Genomic DNA, 22,605 nt, shown 5'->3' with positions numbered 1-22,605 from the left:
GGCCCCGCCCACACACCTGGTTCCGCCCCCCACTCGGCCTAGGCCCCGCCCCACACGCCTGGCCCCGCCCCCAGCCCTGGCGGACCAAGTTCCCGCTCCCCACACCTTCACCTCAAGCCGCCTCCCCGCTGCTCCCCTCCGCGCGGCGCCCTCCAGGTACCTTCCTCCCTGCGCTCACTCACCGATGCGGGGGGGGGGGGGGGGGGTTCCTCACGCGGATGCAGGCCGTCCACGCACGAGCTGGCACGCGGCCTCGACTGAGGCAACTCAGGGCCAGTGAGGGACCGAGGCCTGAGGGGCGCAGGGCCGCTCTGTGTGAGGGGCTCGGAGCAGACCCTCGGGGGCTGTGTCCCGGCAGGACGCGCCCGAAGGGAGCGGGTGGGACCCCGGTCACAGGCGCCCGCAATCCCCACAGCATTGGTGGCGGCTGGAGCGGCGGCGAGGCGCACGCAGCCGGACCAGGTGCGGCCGCGAGCCGTCTCGTGAGGTCTCAGGGTCTCGCGAGATCAGAGTGGGGCAGCGTGAGGGCGGGAAAGGCTCGCCCCCTCTCTCCCGGTCACGTGAGCAGACTCATGGCGGAGGCATGTGCAGGGCACGTGCTGCGGGCCACACCTGTCAATCAGAGCATCCCGCTTCTGACTGCAGCGTGGACCAGGGGTCCACGTGCACATTCTTTGTTAGTTTTAAAAAGCCACCTCCGGCCCTGGCCGGTGTGGCCCAGTGGATAGAGCCCCGGCCTGTGGACTGAAGGGTCCCGGGTTCGATTCCCGTCAAGGGCATGTACCTTGGTTGCAGGCACATCCCCAGGTGGGGGGGGGGGGTGCAGGAGGCAGCTGGTCGATGTTTCTAACTCTCTCCCCCTCTCCCTTCCTCTCTGTAAAAAATCAATAAAATATATTTTAAAAACATAAAAAATAAAAAGTCACCTGCGCCCAAACTCTATGTGCCCTTCAGCCCCGATGGGGCGTGAGTGCGGGCTTAGATGGGTATATCTTGTTAGCAGAGCGCTTCAAAAACCAGACCCAACATACCTGGTCCCAGGAAACACAATTTATTGAGCACCTACTGTGTGCCCAGCCCTACTGTGTGCCCGGCGCCGGAGGGCATGTTTGACACACGGCACCTGCCTTCGTCATCCCAACAGCCCTGGGAGGTTATCCCTGTTGGCCCATGTTCGAGATGACAACACTGAGGCCCAGAGATGTTCACGGCCCTTGTCCACAGTTACAGAGCCCGCAGGTGAACCCCGGCTGCCTGACTGCAAAGCCCGAGCTTCTGTTGTTTTGTTTTGAGTATCTTTTTAAAAAAACATATTTTACTGATTTTTTTACAGGGAGGAAGGGAGAGGGAGAGAGAGTTAGAAACATCCATCAGCTGCCTCCTGCACACCCCCTACTGGGGATGTGCCCGCAACCAAGGTACATGCCCTTGACCGGAATCGAACCTGGGACCCTTCAGTCCGCAGGCCGACGCTCTATCCACTGAGCCACACCGTCCAGGGCTGAATATCTTGTTATTGATTCCAGAGAAGAAGGGAGAGGGAGAGAGAGAGAAAAACATTAATGATGAGAGAGAATCATGGATCAGCTGCCTCCTGCACGCCCCCCACTGGGGATCGAGCCTGCAACCCGGGCATGTGCCCTTGACCGGAATCGAACCCCGGACCCTTCAGTCCGCAGGCCGGCGCTCTATCCACTGAGCCACACTGGCCAGGGCCAACACCTGAGCTTTTGACGTGCCGGCCACATAGAGACGTGGGCTGGGGGCGCGGTGTGAGTTTATCATTCTCTGCCAAGATACCTAGAGGGGCGCGGGGAGAGAAACACAACGAACAGCCGGGAAAACGTGTCACCGTGACCTCTGCCAGGTGGCTGCTGTGTCTGCTGGGGTCCCACGAGTGTTAGGGAACACTCGCCGAGGCGTCCACAGCCCCCGGTCCCGATGCCCGGAGTCCGTGGGAGCCTGGAGCCGGTGCCCGCGTGCAAGCAGCCAAGAACAGAGCTCGGCCCCCGGTGTTTATGTGGGAGCTGTGCCCGCGGACTGGGCAGGGGCCCAGAACGCTGCCAACGCCCAGACTCCTCCGGGAGGGCCGCCGTCGTGCAGGGAGCAGCTGGGAGCCCTGGCCGCCCCCGCTGCCCGTCCCCCACTCAGAGCGGGCCCTGCAGCCGCGCCTCCCCACACCTCCCCCATTGCACAGCCTGTGCTCCCCGCTCATCCCCGAGCAGCTACGCTACTCCGCCTCGGACCACGGGTCTCCAGCCACGCAGACTGGCCTGGGGTCCTGCGTCTGCCGCCTCCTGCAAAGCTCCCTGGGCCTCAGTTTCCCCGTCGGTGAGATGGAGGCCGTAAGAGAGCCTGCCTGCAGCCCTGTCCTGAGGAGTAACCTGGGTGCTGTTTGCCAAGTCCCAGCACAACACACACACAGTAGGTCTTCTCGATAAACGGCAGCTGGCACACAGTCAGCTTCCACCTGACGACCGGGTCCTCCTCAGGGAAGAGCAGCTCACCTGGGCCTCTGGCAGGTCAACGCTGAGCCCTGACCCTGGACATAAAGAGAGGTTGGCACGTTGTGTGTGTGTGTGTGTTTATTTTAAATATATTTTTACTGATTTCAGAGAGGAAGGGAGAGAGAGAGAGAGAAAAAAAAAAAAAACATTCATGATGAGAGAGAATCATGGATTGGCTGCCTCCCGCATGCCCCCAACTGGGGGTCAAGCCCACAACCTGGGCACGTGCCCTGACCGGGAATCGAACCCGTGACCTCTTGGTTCCTGGGTGGACGCTCAACTGCTGAGCTACACCTGGCTGGGCTTTTAAATATTTCTTATTGATTTCAGAGAGAAAGAGAGAAGGAGATGGAAACATCAATGATGAGAGGGAATCATGGATTGGCTGCCTCCTGCGTGCCCCCCACTGGGGATCGAGCCCGCAACCCGGGCACGTGCCCTGACCAGGAATCGAACCCTGACCTCCTGGTTCATAGGTCGACGCTCAACCACTGAGCCACGCCGGCCGGGCTAGAATGGTACATCCTATATAATAAAAGCCTAATATGCAAATTGTCCCCTTGACCAGGGGCCAGGGCCAGCCAGCCAACCGCCCATGGCCCCTCCCCCTGGCCAGCCCCGCCCCAGCCAGGAGGGGCAGGCAGCTGGTGGAAAGGAGGCCCTGACAGGTAGCCACTACATGTGCATGAATTTCATGCACTGGGCCTCTAGTCTTAACATAAAGAACCCGTGGGTTTCTGGAAAAGTCTGAGCGAGGTGCTGCCACAAGAGGAAAGGGGGGTGCTGGGGGAGCCTGCTTCCTCCCTGGTGGCCACACCACCGCCAGCCTGTTCGTCCGACCTCCTGAGTCTCTCTCAGACGCGCCCACGTACAGCCCTCTCTCCCTCCACTGCTCTAGCCCAGGCTCCCATCTGGACTTAGGTGTATTAGTCAGGACGGGCTGGGTTCTGCTGCAGTGACAACTAAGCCGCACGCTGAGCTTCGTGGGCAGTGGCGGGAGCATCCGGTTCACATCCCGTGAGAGCCCCAGGTGCGTGTCCGTGCCTTCCTGTCCAGCCGCCACCCAGATAAGCGCCTTTGCAGGTGGCACCCCTATCGGGGTGAGCATGTCTGGGCGGCACCACGGCCACCCTGCAGTTGCTGGGGGGCGTAGGGAGACAGGCCCCTCGTCTGGCACATGGTGCTCAGATAGATGGAGCTCATCTCTCCACGGATGAAGGGTCTCCTGCGTCCAGGCCCCGAGAGTCAGAGCTGGAACCGGGCCTCCCAGTTCCGGGCCTTCCGATGAATGGACACCCAGGCCGACGGCTAAACTCAGCCATTCACCCACAATCAAGACTGGATCTGGCCCGGCCGGCATGGCTCAGCGGTTGAGCATCGACCTGTGAACCAGGAGGCCACGGTTCAAATCCCGGTCAGGGCACATGCCCAGGTTGTGGGCTCGATCCCCAGTGTGGGGCATGTGGGAGGCAGCTAATCCATGATTCTCTCTCATCCTCGATGTTTCTCTCTCCCTCTCCCTCTCGCTTCCTTATGAAATCAATAAAAACATATTTTTTAATTGATTTTTTACAGAGAGGAAGGGAGAGGGAGAGAGAGTCAGAAACACTGATGAGAGAGAAACATTGATCAGCTGCCTCCTGCACACCCCCCACTGGGGATGTGCCCGCAACCAAGGTACATGCCCTTGACCGGAATCGAACCTGGGACCCTTCAGTCTGCAGGCCGACGCTCTATCCACTGAGCCACACCGATCAGGGCAGTGAAAATATTTTTTTTAAAAAAGACTCGATCTCACTAATCCGGCAAAGCGCATGCAGAACCAATCTTCCCCCTGAAGAGTGAGATAATTGTTTTCAACAAGGTGCTTCCGAGCGGAGTTTTTAATGTTTTTCGAATTGGAAAATCCAACTCAGACCTGGAAATAAAAGCCGTTCAAAATTAATTTTAGAAGCACGAGTGAGCGGTATCTCCTGCTTCTACACACAGAAGGGTAGAGGTGTCCAGGCAAGTGCGTTCCACAGACATCCAGAGAGGCGGCTGGAGGAAGGGGGTGGCGGGCTGTGAGCGGGATGACAGACGGGCAGATGTGGGCGTGGGACCAGCTGGGTGTGATATCTGGGGTCTGGAGTTGTCAGTACACATTAACATGAGACCACTCAGCAGGCCCACAGGCTGTGGGTCGAGCCTCCTCCAAGGCTGACCCTGAGGGCTGGGGCGTTTTAAAAATATATATGCCCTAGAGACCCAGTGCACGAAATTCCCTCAGCCCGACCTACACCCTCTCCAATCCGGGTCCGCTGGCTCCTAGCTGCTCGCCTGCCTGCCGGCCTGATCGCCCCTAACTACCCTCCCCTGCCGGCCTGATCGCCCCTCACTGCCCTCCCCTGCCAGCCTGATGGACCCTAACTGCCTTCCCCTGCCGGCCTGATTGCCCCTAGCCACCTCTGCCTTGGCTTCCTGCCACCGTGGCTTTGTCCGGAAGGATGTCCATAAGGTCACCTGGAAGATGTCTGGTCTAATTAGCATATTACCCTTTTATGAGTATAGATGTTTTGCCCTGGCTGGTGTGGCTCAGTGGATAGAGTGTCAGCCTGCAGACCAAAGGGTCCCGGGTTCAATTCCGGTCAAGGGCACATAGTACCTGGGTTGCGGGCTCCTCCCCAGCCCGGGCCTTGGTCGGGGCACGTGCAGGAGGCAACCCATCGATGTGTGTCTCTCACGTCGATGTTTCTCTCTGTCTCTCCTCTCCCACTCTCTCTCAAAATCAATGGGAAAATATCCTCGGGTGAGGATTTAAAATAAGTAAATAAAATAAATATGTATGTTTTTATTGATTTCAGAGAGGGAGAATGAGATAGAAACATCCATGATGAGAGAGAATCACCGATTAGCTGCCTCCTGCACGCCTCTTACTGGGGATCGATCGAGTCCACAACCGGGGCATGTGCCCTGACCAGGAGTAGAACCGCGACCTCCTGGTTCATAGGTCAACACTCACATCGCAGCCCCTCCTCACCTCCTCCCGCTGTGTGAGTGTCAGGTGTCGGCAGGGCTCAGCCCCGGGCGGGTGGCGGGTAGAGCAGCGGCCGCTCAGACCCGGGGGGAGCCTGGGAGCTGGACGGGGCTGAGCCAGGCACTCAGCTCGGACGCCGAGTGCTGGGGGGTCTCAGACTTGAGAACTCGGAGGCGGACAGAGCGAGGCCACTCCGAGCGGAGGGAGAGGGTCATGGAGTGGGCCCAGCCCCCCTGTGCGGCCATATCTGGTGGGGGGTGGGGGGCAGAGGGGTCAGGCCTTTGGGACACGCTGTGCCCGAGGCCCCACTGTGTGCCAGGCACCGGGCAGGCGGCCAGGCCGGGAGGGGCTGCAGCGAGGAGCAGGCCGGAAAAGGGGTGAGAGGTCGGAAGACGCTCTGGGGGCGCCTGGCTGGGGTCAGGATGGGCTCCCCCTACAAGGCTCCCCTGGGACCCTAAGGGTGAGGTGGACAGGGGACCTGGGGTGTCTGGGAGGATGCAAGGAGGACCCGCATGGATGGCCCCTTAGTGAGGGGGGGAGGAGAGAGAGGGACTCCAGGCCAGGGCATGTGCGTGCACACATATATGCATGTGTGCGCATGCACACACACACACACACACACACACACACACACACACACTGACATGGGACGTGGGGCAGCATCAGGTAGAGAGGGCTGGCTGAGGCAGTGCCAGCTGGGACCGCAGCCCCGAGGTGACCGGTGGGGAGAGGCCGCCCTGGCTGACCTGGGCTCTGGAGTGGGGCCTGGTCAGGGGCAGGGGGGACCACGAGTGAGGGCATCCCCCCTTCGCCGACCCCCAACCTCACGGTATGATCTGCGAGGTGGGCGATAAGCTCCCTGATTGGTGAAAGAGAGGAAATGCAGGAGTGAAGAGACCTAAATGATAAACTCAAGCCCTGGCCGGTGTGGCTCAGTGGATAGAGCATCGGCCTATGGACTGGGGGGTCCCGGGTTCAATTCCAGCCAGAGCCACATGCCCAGGTTGCAGGCTCGACCCCCAGTGGGGGGCGTGCAGGAGGCAGCCGATCCATGATTCTCTTTCTTTTTTTTTAATTTCTTTATTGATTAAGGTGTCACATATTTGTCCTCATCCCCCCATTCCCATCCCACACCCCCATGATTCTCTTTCATCATGGATGTTTCTCTCCCTCTCCCTTCCTCTCTGAAATCAATAAAGAAATGTAAATAATAATAATAATAATAATAAACTTGAACCCCAGTCCCCAATGGGACTCCCGGGAACACTGGTGCGATGGGATCGATCTTCCAAAAAGATGCAAGCAGCAGGGTTCCATGGGGAACCGAGTTTGGGAACAGTGACTGAGCGTGGCAGGCGTGGTTCATGGAGCCTGGGCGCCCCACACCCGCTGGCCTCTGTCACCACCCACACCTGAGGGGCCACCTCAGTGCCCCCTGCTTGTGGCTCTTGCTGTCAATCAACGAGGAAGTTCGGCTCCTGTGTGTGGTGGTGAATGGCTGCTCGGCAGGTGAAGGCTCCCAGGGTCCTGGCCATGGCTGGGTGCCCAGCGGGCAGCAATTCCTGGTCAGGAATCTCATTTGAAGGAACGGGAGCCCGATCAGAGCCGCTTAAGCGACAGCGAGGACTGGCTCTCTTGGAACCCGAGTCTCCGAGGCCTGGACAGCAAGCAGTCGCCCCGCCCCGCCCCTCCCCCGCTCCAGTTCCCCGGTGCCCGCCCCTCTGCCCCCCCCCCGCCCCCCGGAACCGGGCCGAGTGCGGACCCCGAGCCTCACCTGCCCACAGCCTCCTTCCCCTTCACACCCCAAGGGGCCTGACAGGGCGGCGGGAGCCCGGGGAAAGTTTGTCCTCCTGGTTCCTCTCTCTGCCTTCTCGCTGTGTGGCCTTAAGCAGGTGGCTCAACCTCTCTGAGCCTCAGACAGTCATACCGGTTCCAGTTGGGGAAGGTGGGAATGCACAGACCCCGGGAGACGAGCGTGAGAGCGTGAGAGAGGGGGGAGCATTTGGGGACCCCCCTACAGCCCCGTGTTCTCCCTGCTTCCGTCTCGAGGGGGAGGGGCGCCCACCGGAGGCCCCCAACTCAGCGGACAACGTTTCATGCTGTAGCCCCAGTTATCTGTTTCCCAGGAAACAAGTGAGAGACAGTGACTGCAGCAACCCACACGCTCACACATACCCGTACACACACACACACACGCACACACACGCACCCTGGCTGCCACCCAGACTGACAATTAACAGGAATGCAGTAATGTCAGCAGGAGCTGAAGGACTTTACACGCCCCACCTCGGCCTGCTGCTCCCTGCCGCCCGGACACCCAGGGGAAACGGGGGACCAGGATGGCGCCCTCTCTGACCCATGGCCCCGCCATGACCTCTTCCGGATGGCTGGGCAGGCTTGAGGGTCCCGCCCTGCCCCCCACTGCCTGCCTGTCTCCTCTGGTTTCTCCAGGGGCCCCCACAGGCTGCCCCAGCACGTGGCCGGCCACCCCGACTCCCAGTTCCCTCTCGGCTAAAAGGCTGGCCCCTCAGCCCCATTCTTTTTTCTTTTTCTTTTTTTATAAGTTAACTAGAGGCCCGGTGCACGAATTCGTGCACCAGTGGGGTCCCTCGGCCTGGCCTGTGGGATTGGGCGGAACCTGGCTCTCTGACATCCCCTGAGGGGCCCCGGATTGTGAGAGGGCGTAGACCAGGTCGAGGGACCCCACCGGTGCATGATCAGGGCCGGGGAGGACTCGCTCAGTCCCGACCAGCCGGACCCCAGCAGCAAGCTAACCTACCAGTCGGAGCATCTGCCCCCTGGTGGTCAGTGCACGTCATAGCAAGCGGTTGAGGGGTCTTATTATATCATTAGCATATTACGCTTTGGTTGAACCGACGACTAGACACTTAGCATATTAGGCTTTTATTATATAGGATGTTATTTTTTAATATATTTTTATTGATCTCAGAGAGAGGAAGGGAGAGGGAGAGAGAAACATCCATGATGAGAGAGAATCATGGATCAGCTGCCTTCTGCACGCCCCACACTGGGGATGGAGCCTGCAACCCAGGCATGTGCCCTGACCGGGAATCGAACCCTGACCTCCTGGTTCATAGGTCGACGCTCATCAAGAGGGTGAGCGTGCTCCCCAGGCCCGCGTCCCTTCAGCCGCGGAGAAGGAACCTGTGCCCGGCTGGGGTGGCAGCGAGCGCTCTGCCAACAGCTAGCTGGGCAGGCGCCGCTGGTTCCGGGGACGCCCGGTAACCGGACATCTCTCCTCGGTGCAGCACTACTTCACCGTGAACTTCAGCCACGAGAACCAGAAGGCCTTGGAGCTGCGGACGGAGGATGCCAAGGACTGTGACGAGTGGGTGGCGGCCATCGCTCACGCCAGGTGGGTCTCCCTCAGCCCCGGGGTCCGGGCATGAGCGGCTGAACCCGAGCCCGACGGCCCGATCGGGCAAACCCACGCCTTAGGACGAGAAAGGGAGGCAGCGGAGGAGAGGGGGGCGATGGGAGCTTGACAGAGACAACGTCTGGGCATCAGAAGTTCCGTGAGGTTCGCCCTGGCCGGTGTGGCTCAGTGCATAGAGCGTCGGCCTGGGGACCGACGGGTCCCGGGTTCCATTCCTGTCAAGGGCACGGACCTTGGTTGCAGGATCCTCCCTGGCCACGGACCTGGTCGGGACTCAGGGAGGAGGCAACCCATGGATGTGTCTCTCTCACATCGATGTTTCTCTCTGTCTCTCCCTCTCTCTTCCACTCTCTCTCTAAAAAAGAGGAAGAAGAAGGTACATGAGGTTGGACACTGGCCTGGAACCCCATCCTAAGCAGTCTTTATTTATTTACTTTTATTGATTTCAGACAGATGAAGGGGGAGAGAGAGAGAGAGAAACATCGACATGAGAGAGACTCATCGATGGGTTGCCTCCTGCACTCACCCCAACCAGGGCCGGGGATTGAACCTGTGACCCTTTGGGCCTCAAGCCGAGGTTCTAACCCCTGAGCCAGAGTGGCCGGGGCAACTGGGCTTGTATACCCAGCTGAGGTGTCTGCTCACTCTCCCGTGAACAGTGGGGACCATCGAAGGTTTTACACCAGTGGAGGGGCGTGGGGTGATCAGAGCTGCCATCTGGAGTGGGAACTGCTGGCCGCGGGGACCACAGAGCCGAGTGGGGAGACCCAGATCCAGGGGCAGCCGATGGACCCCAGACTCCCCGGCACTGCCAGCAGGGTTGTTTTTGTTTTTTAAATAGATTTGTTTTTATTTCAGAGAGGAAGGGAGAGGGAGAGAGAGAAGCATCCATGATGAGAGAGAATCACGGATTGGCTGCCTCCTGCACGCTCCCAAACTGGGGATCGAGCCCAAAACCCAGGCATGTGTCTTTGACCAGGAATCGAACCTGGGACCCTTCGGTCCGCAGGCCGGCGCTCTATCTACTGAGCCACACCAGCCGGGGCCAGCAGGGTTGTTCTGAGAACCACATGACATCATGTATGCGAAGGGGCTCGGGAGATGACAGCGTTCTCATTCGTCACACATTCTAATCATCAGGATGGAAATAACTGGACCTTCCCCCCTTCTTCCCCCTAAAAAAACCAGACATAAGTCTGGCCCTGGCTGGTGTGGCTCAGTGAATAGAGCGTTGGCCTGCGGATCTAAGGGTCCCGGGTCCGATTCCTGGTCAAGGGCACGTACCTCGGTGGCATGCTCCTCCCCGGCCCGGGCCCTGGTCAGGGCGCATGCAGGAGGCAACCCATCGATGTGTTTTTCTCACATCGATGTTTCTGTCTTTCCCTCTCTCTCCCACTCTCTCTAAAATCAATGGGGAAATATCCTCGGGTGAGGATAAGGAAAAAAGAAAGAAAAGTTTAAAAAATATGTCTCAGTCCGGCCGATGCTATGGTAGTGGAAGCCGAGGGTGTTTCTGGGACACTCCACCCAGTCGGGGCGGGAGGCGGGGGCAGGGAAGGTTCCGGGGACCCAGAGGTAAACGAGGAAAGAGGACGGAGCTGGTCCAGGGAAGGGGGCGGGGGGGGGGCAGAGGATGCTTCAGACAGAAGATCTGTCTGTGCAAAGGCCCTGCGGTGTCCGGGGTGGGGCCGGGGGCCAGGGCCCGTGGGAGAAGCAGAGGTCAGAGTGCGGGGAAGGGACTGGGTGACTGTAGCAGCGTCCGGGGGAGGCCCAGCACCGTGCCCGGCGGCGGGACCCCCTCCCGAGGGCAGCGGTGGGACCTCGGGGGCCGAGCGGGCCGTGTCTGACCCGCCGCGGCCGCCATGTGCCCATAGCTACCGGACGCTGGCCACGGAGCACGAGGCGCTGATGCAGAAGTACCTGCACCTGCTGCAGATTGTGGAGACCGAGAAGACGGTGGCCAAGCAGCTGCGGAGGCAGATCGAGGACGGGGAGGTCGAGATCGAGCGGCTGAAGGCAGAGGTGACTGCCGGCCGGGGCCGGGCCCCACGCCTGGCACCCCGGTTCCTCGGGATCGGGCGGGGGGGGGGGAGGGCTATAGGATGGGCCGGGGGGCAGCTCCCCACCGCTGCCCTGCCAGCCTCCACCCCTGAAACCAGTGCTGCTGGCCGAGTGGGAAGGTCCTGGGGTCAGATGTGGATTCAGATCCCACTTCTGCCACCTAAACCTGCAACCTGGAGCGAACCCCTAACCTCTGTGTGCTCCCCTTCTTTTTCTTTTAACTCATTTGTGTTGATTTCAGAGAATAAGGGAGAGGGAGGGAGAGAGAAACGTCCACGATGAGAGAGAATCACGGATTGGCTGCCTCCTGCACACCCCATGCTGGGGATCGAGCCCACAACCCGGGCATGTGCCCTTGACTGGGAATTCAGCCGTGACCTTCTGGTTCATAGGTCGACGCTCAACCACTGAGCCGCGCCCCCCAGCCAGGCATCTGTGCCTCCCCTTCTTATGGGCTTTTTTACATCTAACCCTCTGGGTAGATTCCTAGTTTCTGTGATGACACACCCATTGAGTAAGCCTTCCGCGTTACCAGCCCAAGACTCCGGGGGTGGGCGCTGCTTGGATTTTGGACCTGCCGGCACCCAATTGCAATTCCCTTGTCACCCCCATGCGTCCAGGCCTGGGTAACCTTCCCAGGCTCAGAGGCCCCCTCCTGGGGACTCCCTGCCCTGACCCCCAGCCTGGCACATAGTAGGTGCTCAATAAGGACGTTGGGCACATGGCACTCAATAAGGCCATTGGGCACATAGTAGGTGCTCAATAAGTGCGTTGGGCACATAGTAGGTGCTCAATAAGGGTGTTAGACACATAGTAGGTGCTCAATAAGGGTGTTGTGCACATGGTGCTCAATAAGGACGCTGGGCACATAGTAGGTGCTCAATAAGGGCGTCTGGTACATAGGTGCTCAATAAGGGTGTCATTAGACACATGGCGCTCAATAGGGGCGTCGGGCACATAGTAGGTGCTCAGTAAGGGCGTCGGGCACATAGTAGGTGCTCAGTAAGGGCGTCGGGCACATAGTAGGTCTCAGTAAGGGTGTTGGGCACATAGTAGGTGCTCAATAAGGGCGTCGGGCACATAGTAGGTCTCAGTAAGGGTGTTGGGCACATAGTAGGTGCTCAGTAAGGGCGTCGGGCACATAGTAGGTTCTCAGTAAGGGCGTCGGGCACATAGTAGGTGCTCAGTAAGGGTGTTGGGCACATGGTAGGCGCTCAGTAAGGGTGTTGGGCACATGGTAGGTGCTCAGTAAGGGTGTTGGGCACATGGTAGGTGCTCAGTAAGGGCGTTGGGCACATAGTAGGTGCTCAGTAAGGGCGTCGGGCACATAGTAGGTGCTCAGTAAGGGCGTCGGGCACATAGTAGGTGCTCAGTAAGGGTGTTGGGCACATGGTAGGTGCTCAGTAAGAGTGTTGGGCACATAGTAGGTGCTCAGTAAGGGTGTCTGGCTCTGTGGTGGGCACTAGAGAAGCAGAGGTCTGACTGTGGATCACCGAGCGCCACTGGCACAAGAATGGAGCTCAGGGGCACCCGGCTCCGGAAGTGAGTCATTTCGAGGCCAACGTGGGTGTGGGCTGGTGTTGCTTCTGCCCTAAAGGGATTCCAGGGTCGGATTCAGGGGTTTGGAGGACAGAGAAGGGGTGGGTGCAGGGGTGGTTGTGAGCGTGTGTGGCAGGGGAAGCCCATTTGTGGGAATTTCTTTTTTTTAATGTTTTTATTGATTCCAGAGAGGAAGTGAGAGGGAGAGAGAGAGAGAAACATCCATGATGCGAGAGAATCATGGATCAACTGCCTCCTGCACGCCCCACACTGGGGATCGAGTCCGCAACCCGGGCAGGTGCCCTTGACCAGGAATTGACCTGTGACCTCCGGGTTCCTAGGTCGACGCTCAACCACGGAGCCACGCCGGCTGGGTCCATTTGCGGGAATTTGGGCAGCAATGTTTCCAATTGAGCGCCTCGCCCTCCGGGGCAGAGATTCTTTTTCAAGGAGACTGCAGGGCCGGCTGGCCCAGCTCTAGGGCTACCCTCGCTCTCTGTCTCTCGCACACACACCCCGCAGGGCGCAGGGCACTGTCCGCTCTGGCCCGGCTCCAGGACGCGGAAGCACAGAGCCCGGGGCCCAGGAAGTGGCCGCCAGGTGGCAGGAGGCACTGAGAAGCCGGGGAGTGACAGGCGGCCCCGTGACCAAGACGAGGTCTTACCAGGTCAGAGCTGGGAGGGCTCTGAAGACATTGGGGACCACAGGTCCCCGTCAGCACTGGAGGCCGGGCCCAGACCCCCTGCCAGTTACCTCTCCCCGCTGCGGAGGTCGGCGGATTAAAGGGTGCACGTTAGGCCCGGCCGGCGTGACTCTGTAGTTGAACATTGACCTATGAACCAGGAGGTCACGGTTCGATTCCTGGTCAGGGCACATGCCCGGGTTGCAGGCTCCATCCCCAGAAGGGGGCGTGCAGGAGGCAGCCGATCCATGATTCTCTCTCATCATGGATGTTTCTCTCTCCCTCTCCCTCTCCCCTTCCTCTTGAAATAGATAAAAATATATATTAAAAAAAAGAAAGCCAGTCTTGGGGGCGGGGTAGGGGGGGACAAGTAGGCAACTGAGACGCCAGGTTCACACCATCCCTTCTGCTCAAATTCCTCCTGTGCCAGAGCCACCCGTCGGGCTCCTATTTGCCCTGCAAAACCTCTTCTGGAAAGCCCTTCCCATTTGCACGGGGCAGCCAGAGCCGGGCGCTCGCCGGTGAGCTGGGCTGGGAGCCAGTCCCAGCGCACCACGGCCGCCACTGACGAGGTCGGCAGGGCAGCCCTCAATGCCAAGCGAGCAAACCAGGGTCCAAAGCCGGCCCATCCACCCCCGAGGGGGCCTGCCAGGGCGAGAGGAAGGCTGGCTCCCTGAGCTCACCGGGGCTCCTCCCAGGCGTGGGCCCTGGGTGGTCCAGACCCCTGGAGGGCCCCCTCCCCCCTCCCCACCTCGCTCCCCATTCTGCAGAGCTCTGCCCGCCCGCCTGATGCTTAACTAAGGCTCCGGGCCGCCCGCGTTGCTGAGCACGGAGTGGGGCGCCTGGCCTAATTGCACCTGTTTTTCCCTGGTCCTGCTGCGTGGATGTCCTAGAATGCCTCTCCCTTAGAGGACTGCACCCATTTCAAATACATACACATGCACGCACACACGTGTACGCACACAGGGACATGTACACGTGCACACACGGGACACATACACACGTGTACATGTACACGCGCACACACACATACACACACGTCACCCAACTAAAGGGAAAAGGGTGCCAGGTGCAAATCCCAAAAATTGTTAAGAAAGCAGACTAGCAGCCCGGCCAGCGTGGCTCAGTGGTTGAGCCTCGACCTATGAACCAGGAGGTCAGGGTTCGATTCCCGGTCAGGGCACATGCCCAGGTTGCGGGCTCCATCCCCAGGTGGGGGACATGCAGGAGGCAGCCGATCCATGATTCTCTCTCATCATGGATGTTTCCATCTCTCTCTCCTTCCCTCTCCCTTCCTCTCTCTGAAATCAATAAAAACATATTTTTATTTTTTTAAAATATATTTTTATTGATTTCAAAGAGGAAGGGTGAGGGAAGGAGAGAGAAACATCAATGAGAGAGAATCATGGATCGGCTGTCTCCTGCACACCCCCCACTGGGGACCGAGCCCGCAACCCGGGCCTGTGCCCTGACCGGGAATCGAACCCGGGACCCTTGAGTCCGCAGGCCAACGCTCTATCCACTGAGCCACACTGGCCAGGGCAATAAAAACATTTTTTAAAAACCGGCTAAGATGGCAAACTTTATGTTGCAGACATCTGACCCCAATAAAAACCCAAGCATTGCCCTGGCTGGTGTGGCTCAGTGGATAGAGCAATGGCCTGTGGACTGAAAGGTCCCGGGTTCGATTCTGGTCAAGGGCACATGCCCAGGTTGCAGGCTCGATCCCCAGTGGGGGGGCGTGCAGGAGACAGCCAATCCATGATTCTCTCTCATCATGGATGTTTCTCTTTCCCTCTCTGAAATCAATAAAATATATTTTTTAAATGTTACATTAAAAAACAACAAGAAAAAAAAACCCAGAAAATCCAAGCGTAAAGGCAGCCATGGTTGAGGCAACGGGGACAGATTCAGGCCAGGCTCCCAGGGGACGGGGGACAGGTGCTGCCTGCAGCCCAGGGAGCCGAAGGGCATTGCCCAAGGTCACTCAGAGCCAGAGCCCAGCGGCCTGGGACCCAGCTGGGCAGGTCCCCCAGACCGGGGCCCACGCAGACGTCTGGCTCAGCGACCTCCCACGGAGCGAGGGGCCTCAGCTTCCCACGCGGCCGTGACCCTGGGGGCGGCTGACCTGTGCGTCTGTCGCAGATCGCGTCCCTGCTCAAGGACACCGAGCGGATCCAGTCCACCCAGACCACCGCCGCCCCCAGCGACGAGGACAGCGACATCAAGAAGATTAAGAAGGTCTGCACCCTCCCTCACCCCACTCTCACCCCCGCCCCCCGCCCGCGGCGGGGGTGGGGGGTGGGGGTCCTCCTGATCCCCTGCCCCGCCCGTGGACCACGCCTCGAGTCCAGGGGACCAACAGGCTCAGGCATCCAGCACGTTGCCCGGGACCTTGCACTCCCGAGCCCTGGTCGCTGCTCACCTTGGTCCCCGCGTGTGCGCCCTGGTCCCTGCTCACCTTGGTCCCCGCATGTGCGCCCTGGTCCCCGCATGTGCACCCTGGTCCCCGCGTGTGCGCCCTGGTCCCTGTGTGTGTGCCCTGGTCCCTGTGTGTGCGCCCTGGACCCTGTGTGTGCGCCCTGGTCCCTGTGTGTGCGCCCTGGTCCCTGTGTGTGCGCCCTGGTCCCTGTGTGTGCGCCCTGGTCCCTGCTCACCTTGGTCCCTGTGTGTGCGCCCTGGTCCCCGCGTGTGCGCCCTGGTCCCTGTGTGTGCGCCCTGGTCCCTGTGTGTGCGCCCTGGTCCCTGCTCACCTTGGTCCCTGTGTGTGCGCCCTGGTCCCCGTGTGTGCGCCCTGGTCCCCGTGTGCGCGCCCTGGTCCCTGTGTGTGCGCCCTGGTCCCTGTGTGTGCGCCCTGGTCCCTGTGTGTGCGCCCTGGTCCCTGCTCACCTTGGTCCCTGTGTGTGCGCCCTGGTCCCCGTGTGTGCGCCCTGGTCCCCGTGTGTGCGCCCTGGTCCCCGCGTGTGCGCCCTGGTCCCCGCGTGTGCGCCCTGGTCCCCGCGTGTGCGCCCTGGACCCTGTGTGTGCGCCCTGGTCCCTGCTCACCTTGGTCCCTGTGTGTGCGCCCTGGTCCCTGTGTGTGTGCCCTGGTCCCTGTGTGTGCGCCCTGGTCCCTGTGTGTGCGCCCTGGTCCCTGCTCACCTTGGTCCCCGTGTGTGCGCCCTGGTCCCCGTGTGTGCGCCCTGGTCCCCGTGTGTGCGCCCTGGTCCCCGCGTGTGCGCCCTGGTCCCCGCGTGTGCGCCCTGGTCCCCGCGTGTGCGCCCTGGTCCCCGCGTGTGCGCCCTGGTCCCCGCGTGTGCGCCCTGGTCCCTGTGTGTGCGCCCTGGTCCCTGCTCACCTTGGTCCCTGTGTGTGCGCCCTGGTCCCCGTGTGTGCGCCCTGGTCCCCGTGTGTGCGCCCTGGTCCCTGCTCACCTTGGTCCCTGTGTGTGCGCCCTGGTCCCTGTGTGTGCGCCCTGGTCCCTGTGTGTGCGCCCTGGTCCCTGTGTGTGCGCCCTGGTCCCTGCTCACCTTGGTCCCTGTGTGTGCGCCCTGGTCCCCGCGTGTGCGCCCTGGTCCCTGTGTGTGCGCCCTGGTCCCTGTGTGTGCGCCCTGGTCCCTGCTCACCTTGGTCCCTGTGTGTGCGCCCTGGTCCCCGTGTGTGCGCCCTGGTCCCTGTGTGTGCGCCCTGGTCCCCGCGTGTGCGCCCTGGTCCCTGTGTGTGCGCCCTGGTCCCTGTGTGTGCGCCCTGGTCCCTGCTCACCTTGGTCCCTGTGTGTGCGCCCTGGTCCCTGTGTGTGTGCCCTGGTCCCTGTGTGTGCGCCCTGGTCCCTGTGTGTGCGCCCTGGTCCCTGCTCACCTTGGTCCCCGTGTGTGCGCCCTGGTCCCCGTGTGTGCGCCCTGGTCCCCGTGTGTGCGCCCTGGTCCCCGCGTGTGCGCCCTGGTCCCCGCGTGTGCGCCCTGGTCCCCGCGTGTGCGCCCTGGTCCCCGCGTGTGCGCCCTGGTCCCCGCGTGTGCGCCCTGGTCCCTGTGTGTGCGCCCTGGTCCCTGTGTGTGCGCCCTGGTCCCTGCTCACCTTGGTCCCCGTGTGTGCGCCCTGGTCCCCGTGTGTGCGCCCTGGTCCCCGTGTGTGCGCCCTGGTCCCCGCGTGTGCGCCCTGGTCCCCGTGTGTGCGCCCTGGTCCCCGTGTGTGCGCCCTGGTCCCTGTGTGTGCACCCTGGTCCCTGCTCACCTTGGTCCCTGTGTGTGCGCCCTGGTCCCTGTGTGTGCGCCCTGGTCCCTGTGTGTGCGCCCTGGTCCCTGCGTGTGCGCCCTGGTCCCTGCGTGTGCGCCCTGGTCCCTGTGTGTGCGCCCTGGTCCCTGTGTGTGCACCCTGGTCCCTGCTCACCTTGGTCCCTGTGTGTGGGCCCTGGTCCCCGCGTGTGCGCCCTGGTCCCCGTGTGTGCGCCCTGGTCCCTGCGTGTGCGCCCTGGTCCCTGTGTGTGCGCCCTGGTCCCTGTGTGTGCACCCTGGTCCCTGCTCACCTTGGTCCCTGTGTGTGCGCCCTGGTCCCCGCGTGTGCGCCCTGGTCCCCGTGTGTGCGCCCTGGTCCCTGTGTGTGCGCCCTGGTCTCTGTGTGTGCGCCCTGGTCCCTGTGTGTGCGCCCTGGTCCCTGCATGTGCGCCCTGGTCCCTGCGTGTGCGCCCTGGTCCCTGCTCACCTTGGTCCCTGTGTGTGCGCCCTGGTCCCTGTGTGTGCGCCCTGGTCCCTGCGTGTGCGCCCTGGTCCCTGTGTGTGCGCCCTGGTCCCTGTGTGTGCACCCTGGTCCCTGCTCACCTTGGTCCCTGTGTGTGCGCCCTGGTCCCCGCGTGTGCGCCCTGGTCCCTGTGTGTGCGCCCTGGTCCCCGTGTGTGCGCCCTGGTCCCTGTGTGTGCACCCTGGTCCCTGCTCACCTTGGTCCCTGTGTGTGCGCCCTGGTCCCTGTGTGTGCGCCCTGGTCTCTGTGTGTGCGCCCTGGTCCCTGTGTGTGCGCCCTGGTCCCTGCATGTGCGCCCTGGTCCCTGTGTGTGCGCCCTGGTCCCTGCTCACCTTGGTCCCTGTGTGTGCGCCCTGGTCCCTGTGTGTGCGCCCTGGTCCCTGCATGTGCGCCCTGGTCCCTGTGTGTGCACCCTGGTCCCTGCTCACCTTGGTCCCTGTGTGTGCGCCCTGGTCTCTGTGTGTGCGCCCTGGTCTCTGTGTGTGCGCCCTGGTCCCTGTGTGTGCGCCCTGGTCCCTGCATGTGCGCCCTGGTCCCTGTGTGTGCGCCCTGGTCCCTGCTCACCTTGGTCCCCGCGTGTGCGCCCTAGTCCCCGCGTGTGCGCCCTGGTCCCCGCGTGTGCGCCCTGGTCCCTGTGTGTGCGCCCTGGTCCCTGTGTGTGCGCCCTGGTCCCTGCTTACCTTGGTCCCTGTGTGTGCGCCCTGGTCCCTGTGTGTGCGCCCTGGTCCCTGTGTGTGCGCCCTGGTCCCTGTGTGTGCGCCCTGGTCCCTGCTCACCTTGGTCCCTGTGTGTGCGCCCTGGTCCCTGTGTGTGCGCCCTGGTCCCTGCATGTGCGCCCTGGTCCCTGTGTGTGCACCCTGGTCCCTGCTCACCTTGGTCCCTGTGTGTGCGCCCTGGTCTCTGTGTGTGCGCCCTGGTCTCTGTGTGTGCGCCCTGGTCCCTGTGTGTGCGCCCTGGTCCCTGCATGTGCGCCCTGGTCCCTGTGTGTGCGCCCTGGTCCCTGCTCACCTTGGTCCCCGCGTGTGCGCCCTGGTCCCCGCGTGTGCGCCCTGGTCCCCGCGTGTGCGCCCTGGTCCCTGTGTGTGCGCCCTGGTCCCTGTGTGTGCGCCCTGGTCCCTGCTTACCTTGGTCCCTGTGTGTGCGCCCTGGTCCCTGTGTGTGCGCCCTGGTCCCTGTGTGTGCGCCCTGGTCCCTGTGTGTGCGCCCTGGTCCCCGTGTGTGCGCCCTGGTCCCTGTGTGTGCACCCTGGTCCCTGCTCACCTTGGTCCCTGTGTGTGCGCCCTGGTCCCTGTGTGTGCGCCCTGGTCTCTGTGTGTGCGCCCTGGTCCCTGCGTGTGCGCCCTGGTCCCTGCATGTGCGCCCTGGTCCCTGTGTGTGCGCCCTGGTCCCTGCTCACCTTGGTCCCTGTGTGTGCGCCCTGGTCCCTGTGTGTGCGCCCTGGTCCCTGCGTGTGCGCCCTGGTCCCTGTGTGTGCGCCCTGGTCCCTGTGTGTGCACCCTGGTCCCTGCTCACCTTGGTCCCTGTGTGTGCGCCCTGGTCCCCGCGTGTGCGCCCTGGTCCCCGTGTGTGCGCCCTGGTCCCTGTGTGTGCGCCCTGGTCCCCGTGTGTGCGCCCTGGTCCCTGTGTGTGCACCCTGGTCCCTGCTCACCTTGGTCCCTGTGTGTGCGCCCTGGTCCCTGTGTGTGCGCCCTGGACCCTGTGTGTGCGCCCTGGTCCCTGTGTGTGCGCCCTGGTCCCTGCATGTGCGCCCTGGTCCCTGTGTGTGCGCCCTGGTCCCTGCTCACCTTGGTCCCTGTGTGTGCGCCCTGGTCCCTGTGTGTGCGCCCTGGTCCCTGCATGTGCGCCCTGGTCCCTGTGTGTGCGCCCTGGTCCCTGCTCACCTTGGTCCCTGTGTGTGCGCCCTGGTCTCTGTGTGTGCGCCCTGGTCTCTGTGTGTGCGCCCTGGTTCCTGTGTGTGCGCCCTGATCCCTGCATGTGCGCCCTGGTCCCTGTGTGTGCGCCCTGGTCCCTGCTCACCTTGGTCCCCGCGTGTGCGCCCTGGTCCCCGCGTGTGCGCCCTGGTCCCCGCATGTGCGCCCTGGTCCCTGTGTGTGCGCCCTGGTCCCTGTGTGTGCGCCCTGGTCCCTGCTTACCTTGGTCCCTGTGTGTGCGCCCTGGTCCCTGTGTGTGCGCCCTGGTCCCTGTGTGTGCGCCCTGGTCCCTGTGTGTACGCCCTGGTCCCTGTGTGTGCGCCCTGGTCCCTGCTCACCTTGGTCCCTGTGTGTCCGCCCTGGTCCCTGCGTGTGCGCCCTGGTCCCTGCTCTCCTTGGTCCCTCCCCTCCCCCCCCAGCGCCTGTGCCTCCCTGCGAGCCCTGGACCCAGCGTACACCCTGGTCCCCGCGCACCCGCGGGCATGCGGCAGGCAGCTCGGTCGTCCCGCTCTGGGGGGTGGGGGGGCTCCCTGCCCACCCCGTCGGCCCTGCAGCACTGAGGCCCCGCCCCGTGCGCGCCCAGGTGCAGAGCTTCCTGCGCGGCTGGCTGTGCCGCCGCAAGTGGAAGACGGTCATCCAGGACTACATCCGGTCGCCGCACGCCGACAGCATGCGCAAGCGCAACCAGCTGGTGTTCAGCATGCTGGAGGCCGAGGCCGAGTACGTGCAGCAGCTGCACATCCTGGTCAACAACTTCCTGCGCCCGCTGCGCATGGCCGCCAGCTCCAAGCGGCCGCCCATCACGCACGATGACGTCAGCAGCATATTCCTCAACAGGTGGGTGGGCCCCCGCCCCCCACAGGGGCGCCCCACCTGGGGGTGGGGGCGCACCCGAGCCAGGCCTCCCTGGGACCCCGGCCTGCAGCCAGGTCCCACCCGTGCAGAGGTGGGTGCAGAGGAGGAAACCGAGGCCCGGGAGGAAGGCGGTGCCCAGGTCACGTGGAGGAAGCCACGCCCCCCCCAACCATGTGGTTTGGGGGTGCAGGAGGGCAAAGGGGGTCAGCCCCCACGGTGTACATCTAAGGGCCGGTTCTGAGCACGGCCAGTATCGGCCTCCCTCCCCCCATCAGGGGACATGTGTCGATGTTTGAGGACTTTTTAAAAATACATATTTTTTTAATTGATTTCACAGAGGAAGGGAGAGAGAGAGAGAGAAATATCGATGAGAGAAACGTCAACATGGATCTTTTGTTGCCTCTTGCACGCCCCACACTGGGGATGGAGCCCACAACCCCGGGCATGTGCCCTGACCAGGAATCGAACCCGGGACCTCCTGGTTCCTAGGTCCACGCTCAGCCCCTGAGCCACGCGGCCGGGCCCCTCTGTGGCCGCAGCCACCACACCTGAGCGGTGGTGTCCTTCCTGTCTGGTCCCCACGGGCCTGTGATGGGGCTGTGGGCAGAGACAGGGCCATGGGGGCAGGTGCACAAGTCAGGGGCTCCCCTCCCACAGACCGGGGACCCCCCAGCTTCCGTGAGAGGCCCGGCAGTAAGCATGTGGGCCAGTGGGTCTCTGTCAAAACTGACCATTTAGCCCCAGCTGGGCTGCTCAGTCAGTTGGAGGGTCGGTCCGATGCGCCAAGCGTTCGGGTTCGATCCCCGGTCAGGGCACAGACAAGAATCCACCGATGAATGTGTCCATTGGGGGGACAACAAATCAATGTTTCTCTCTCCCCCAAATCGGTACATTAAAATGAAAAAACTGCCCTGGCCGGTGTGGCTCAGTGGCTAGAGCGTTGGCCTGCAGACCCAAGGGCCCCGGGTTCGATTCTGGTCAAGGGCAGGGACCTCAATTGCAGGCTCCTCCCCGGCCCGGGCCCTGGTCGGGGCACGTGCAAGAGGCAACCTATAGATGTGTCTCTCTCACATCAATGTTTCTCTCTGTCCCTCCCTCTCCCTTCCTCTCTCCCTAAAAATCAATGGGAAAATATCCTCGGGGGAGGATGCACAACAAAAACCTCGCCCTGGCCAGCTAGTAACAACCAGGTTCGACCCCAGTTGTAGCCTGTGATGGTCCCAGCTGCTATTCTGCCTCAGCCCCTCGGGGGACCTCCCTCCCAGGCGGGTGACCCCAACGCTCTGATGTCACCCCTGGAAATTCCTAGTCCTTTTTCATCAGGGGGCTCCCATATTCCTTCTGCTCTGGGCCCACCCAAATTACAGTCCGTGGGACCCAAGGGGTTTTCACAGCAGGTCTCGCTGCGAAAGGGGTTTGCTGCTGGAGTCTCCCCGGGACCCCCGAGCTGTGTACACCTCGGGGGGGAGGCACCCCAGGGCAAGGACTCTGGGGGCCCCCCCTGACCCCTGCTTTCCCTTTCAGTGAGACGATCATGTTCCTGCACCAGATCTTCTACCAGGGCCTGAAGGCACGGATCTCCAACTGGCCCACGCTGGTCCTGGGTGAGTCCCGACCCCCCACCCGCGGGGTCCCCCCTCCAGGGCCACCCTGCAGGCCAGGGCACGTCCCTCCTTCCGGGGGGACACCCAGCGGCCCCTGAGGAGCCCCCGGAAGCCCTGAGAGGGAGCCCGGGAGGACCGACACGTCGGATGGAGCTGTTACTGGAGGAGGCGACATAGCCTTCGTTCTTTATCCGCTTCTCCCATCCTACACAATAAAGAGCGGATATGCAAATGGTCCTCACGCCCTCACGCCTTCATGCCATAAGGCCAGACACTCAACCCTGGGCAGAAAGGAATGGGGACCAGCCAGGCACAAATGAG

The 22,605-nt window shown here is 62.2% G+C and overlaps 1 protein-coding gene across 1 annotated transcript in view; it reads left to right on the top strand.

The window, feature by feature from the left end:
• RASGRF1 (Ras protein specific guanine nucleotide releasing factor 1) overlaps positions 1 to 22,605 on the top strand; it is a 58,644-nt gene that overhangs the window by 5,556 nt on the left and 30,483 nt on the right. The window contains 5 exon segments of the mRNA XM_079764054.1: positions 8,793 to 8,899; positions 10,795 to 10,942; positions 15,348 to 15,443; positions 20,409 to 20,662; positions 22,205 to 22,284. Coding sequence (XP_079620180.1) covers positions 8,793 to 8,899; positions 10,795 to 10,942; positions 15,348 to 15,443; positions 20,409 to 20,662; positions 22,205 to 22,284 — 685 coding nt within the window.

The sequence above is a fragment of the Cnephaeus nilssonii genome (assembly GCF_951640355.1).
Source record: "Cnephaeus nilssonii genome assembly, chromosome: 24".
NCBI classification, from domain to species: Eukaryota; Metazoa; Chordata; class Mammalia; order Chiroptera; family Vespertilionidae; genus Cnephaeus; species Cnephaeus nilssonii.
This window is presented reverse-complemented; position numbering and strand designations above follow the sequence as displayed.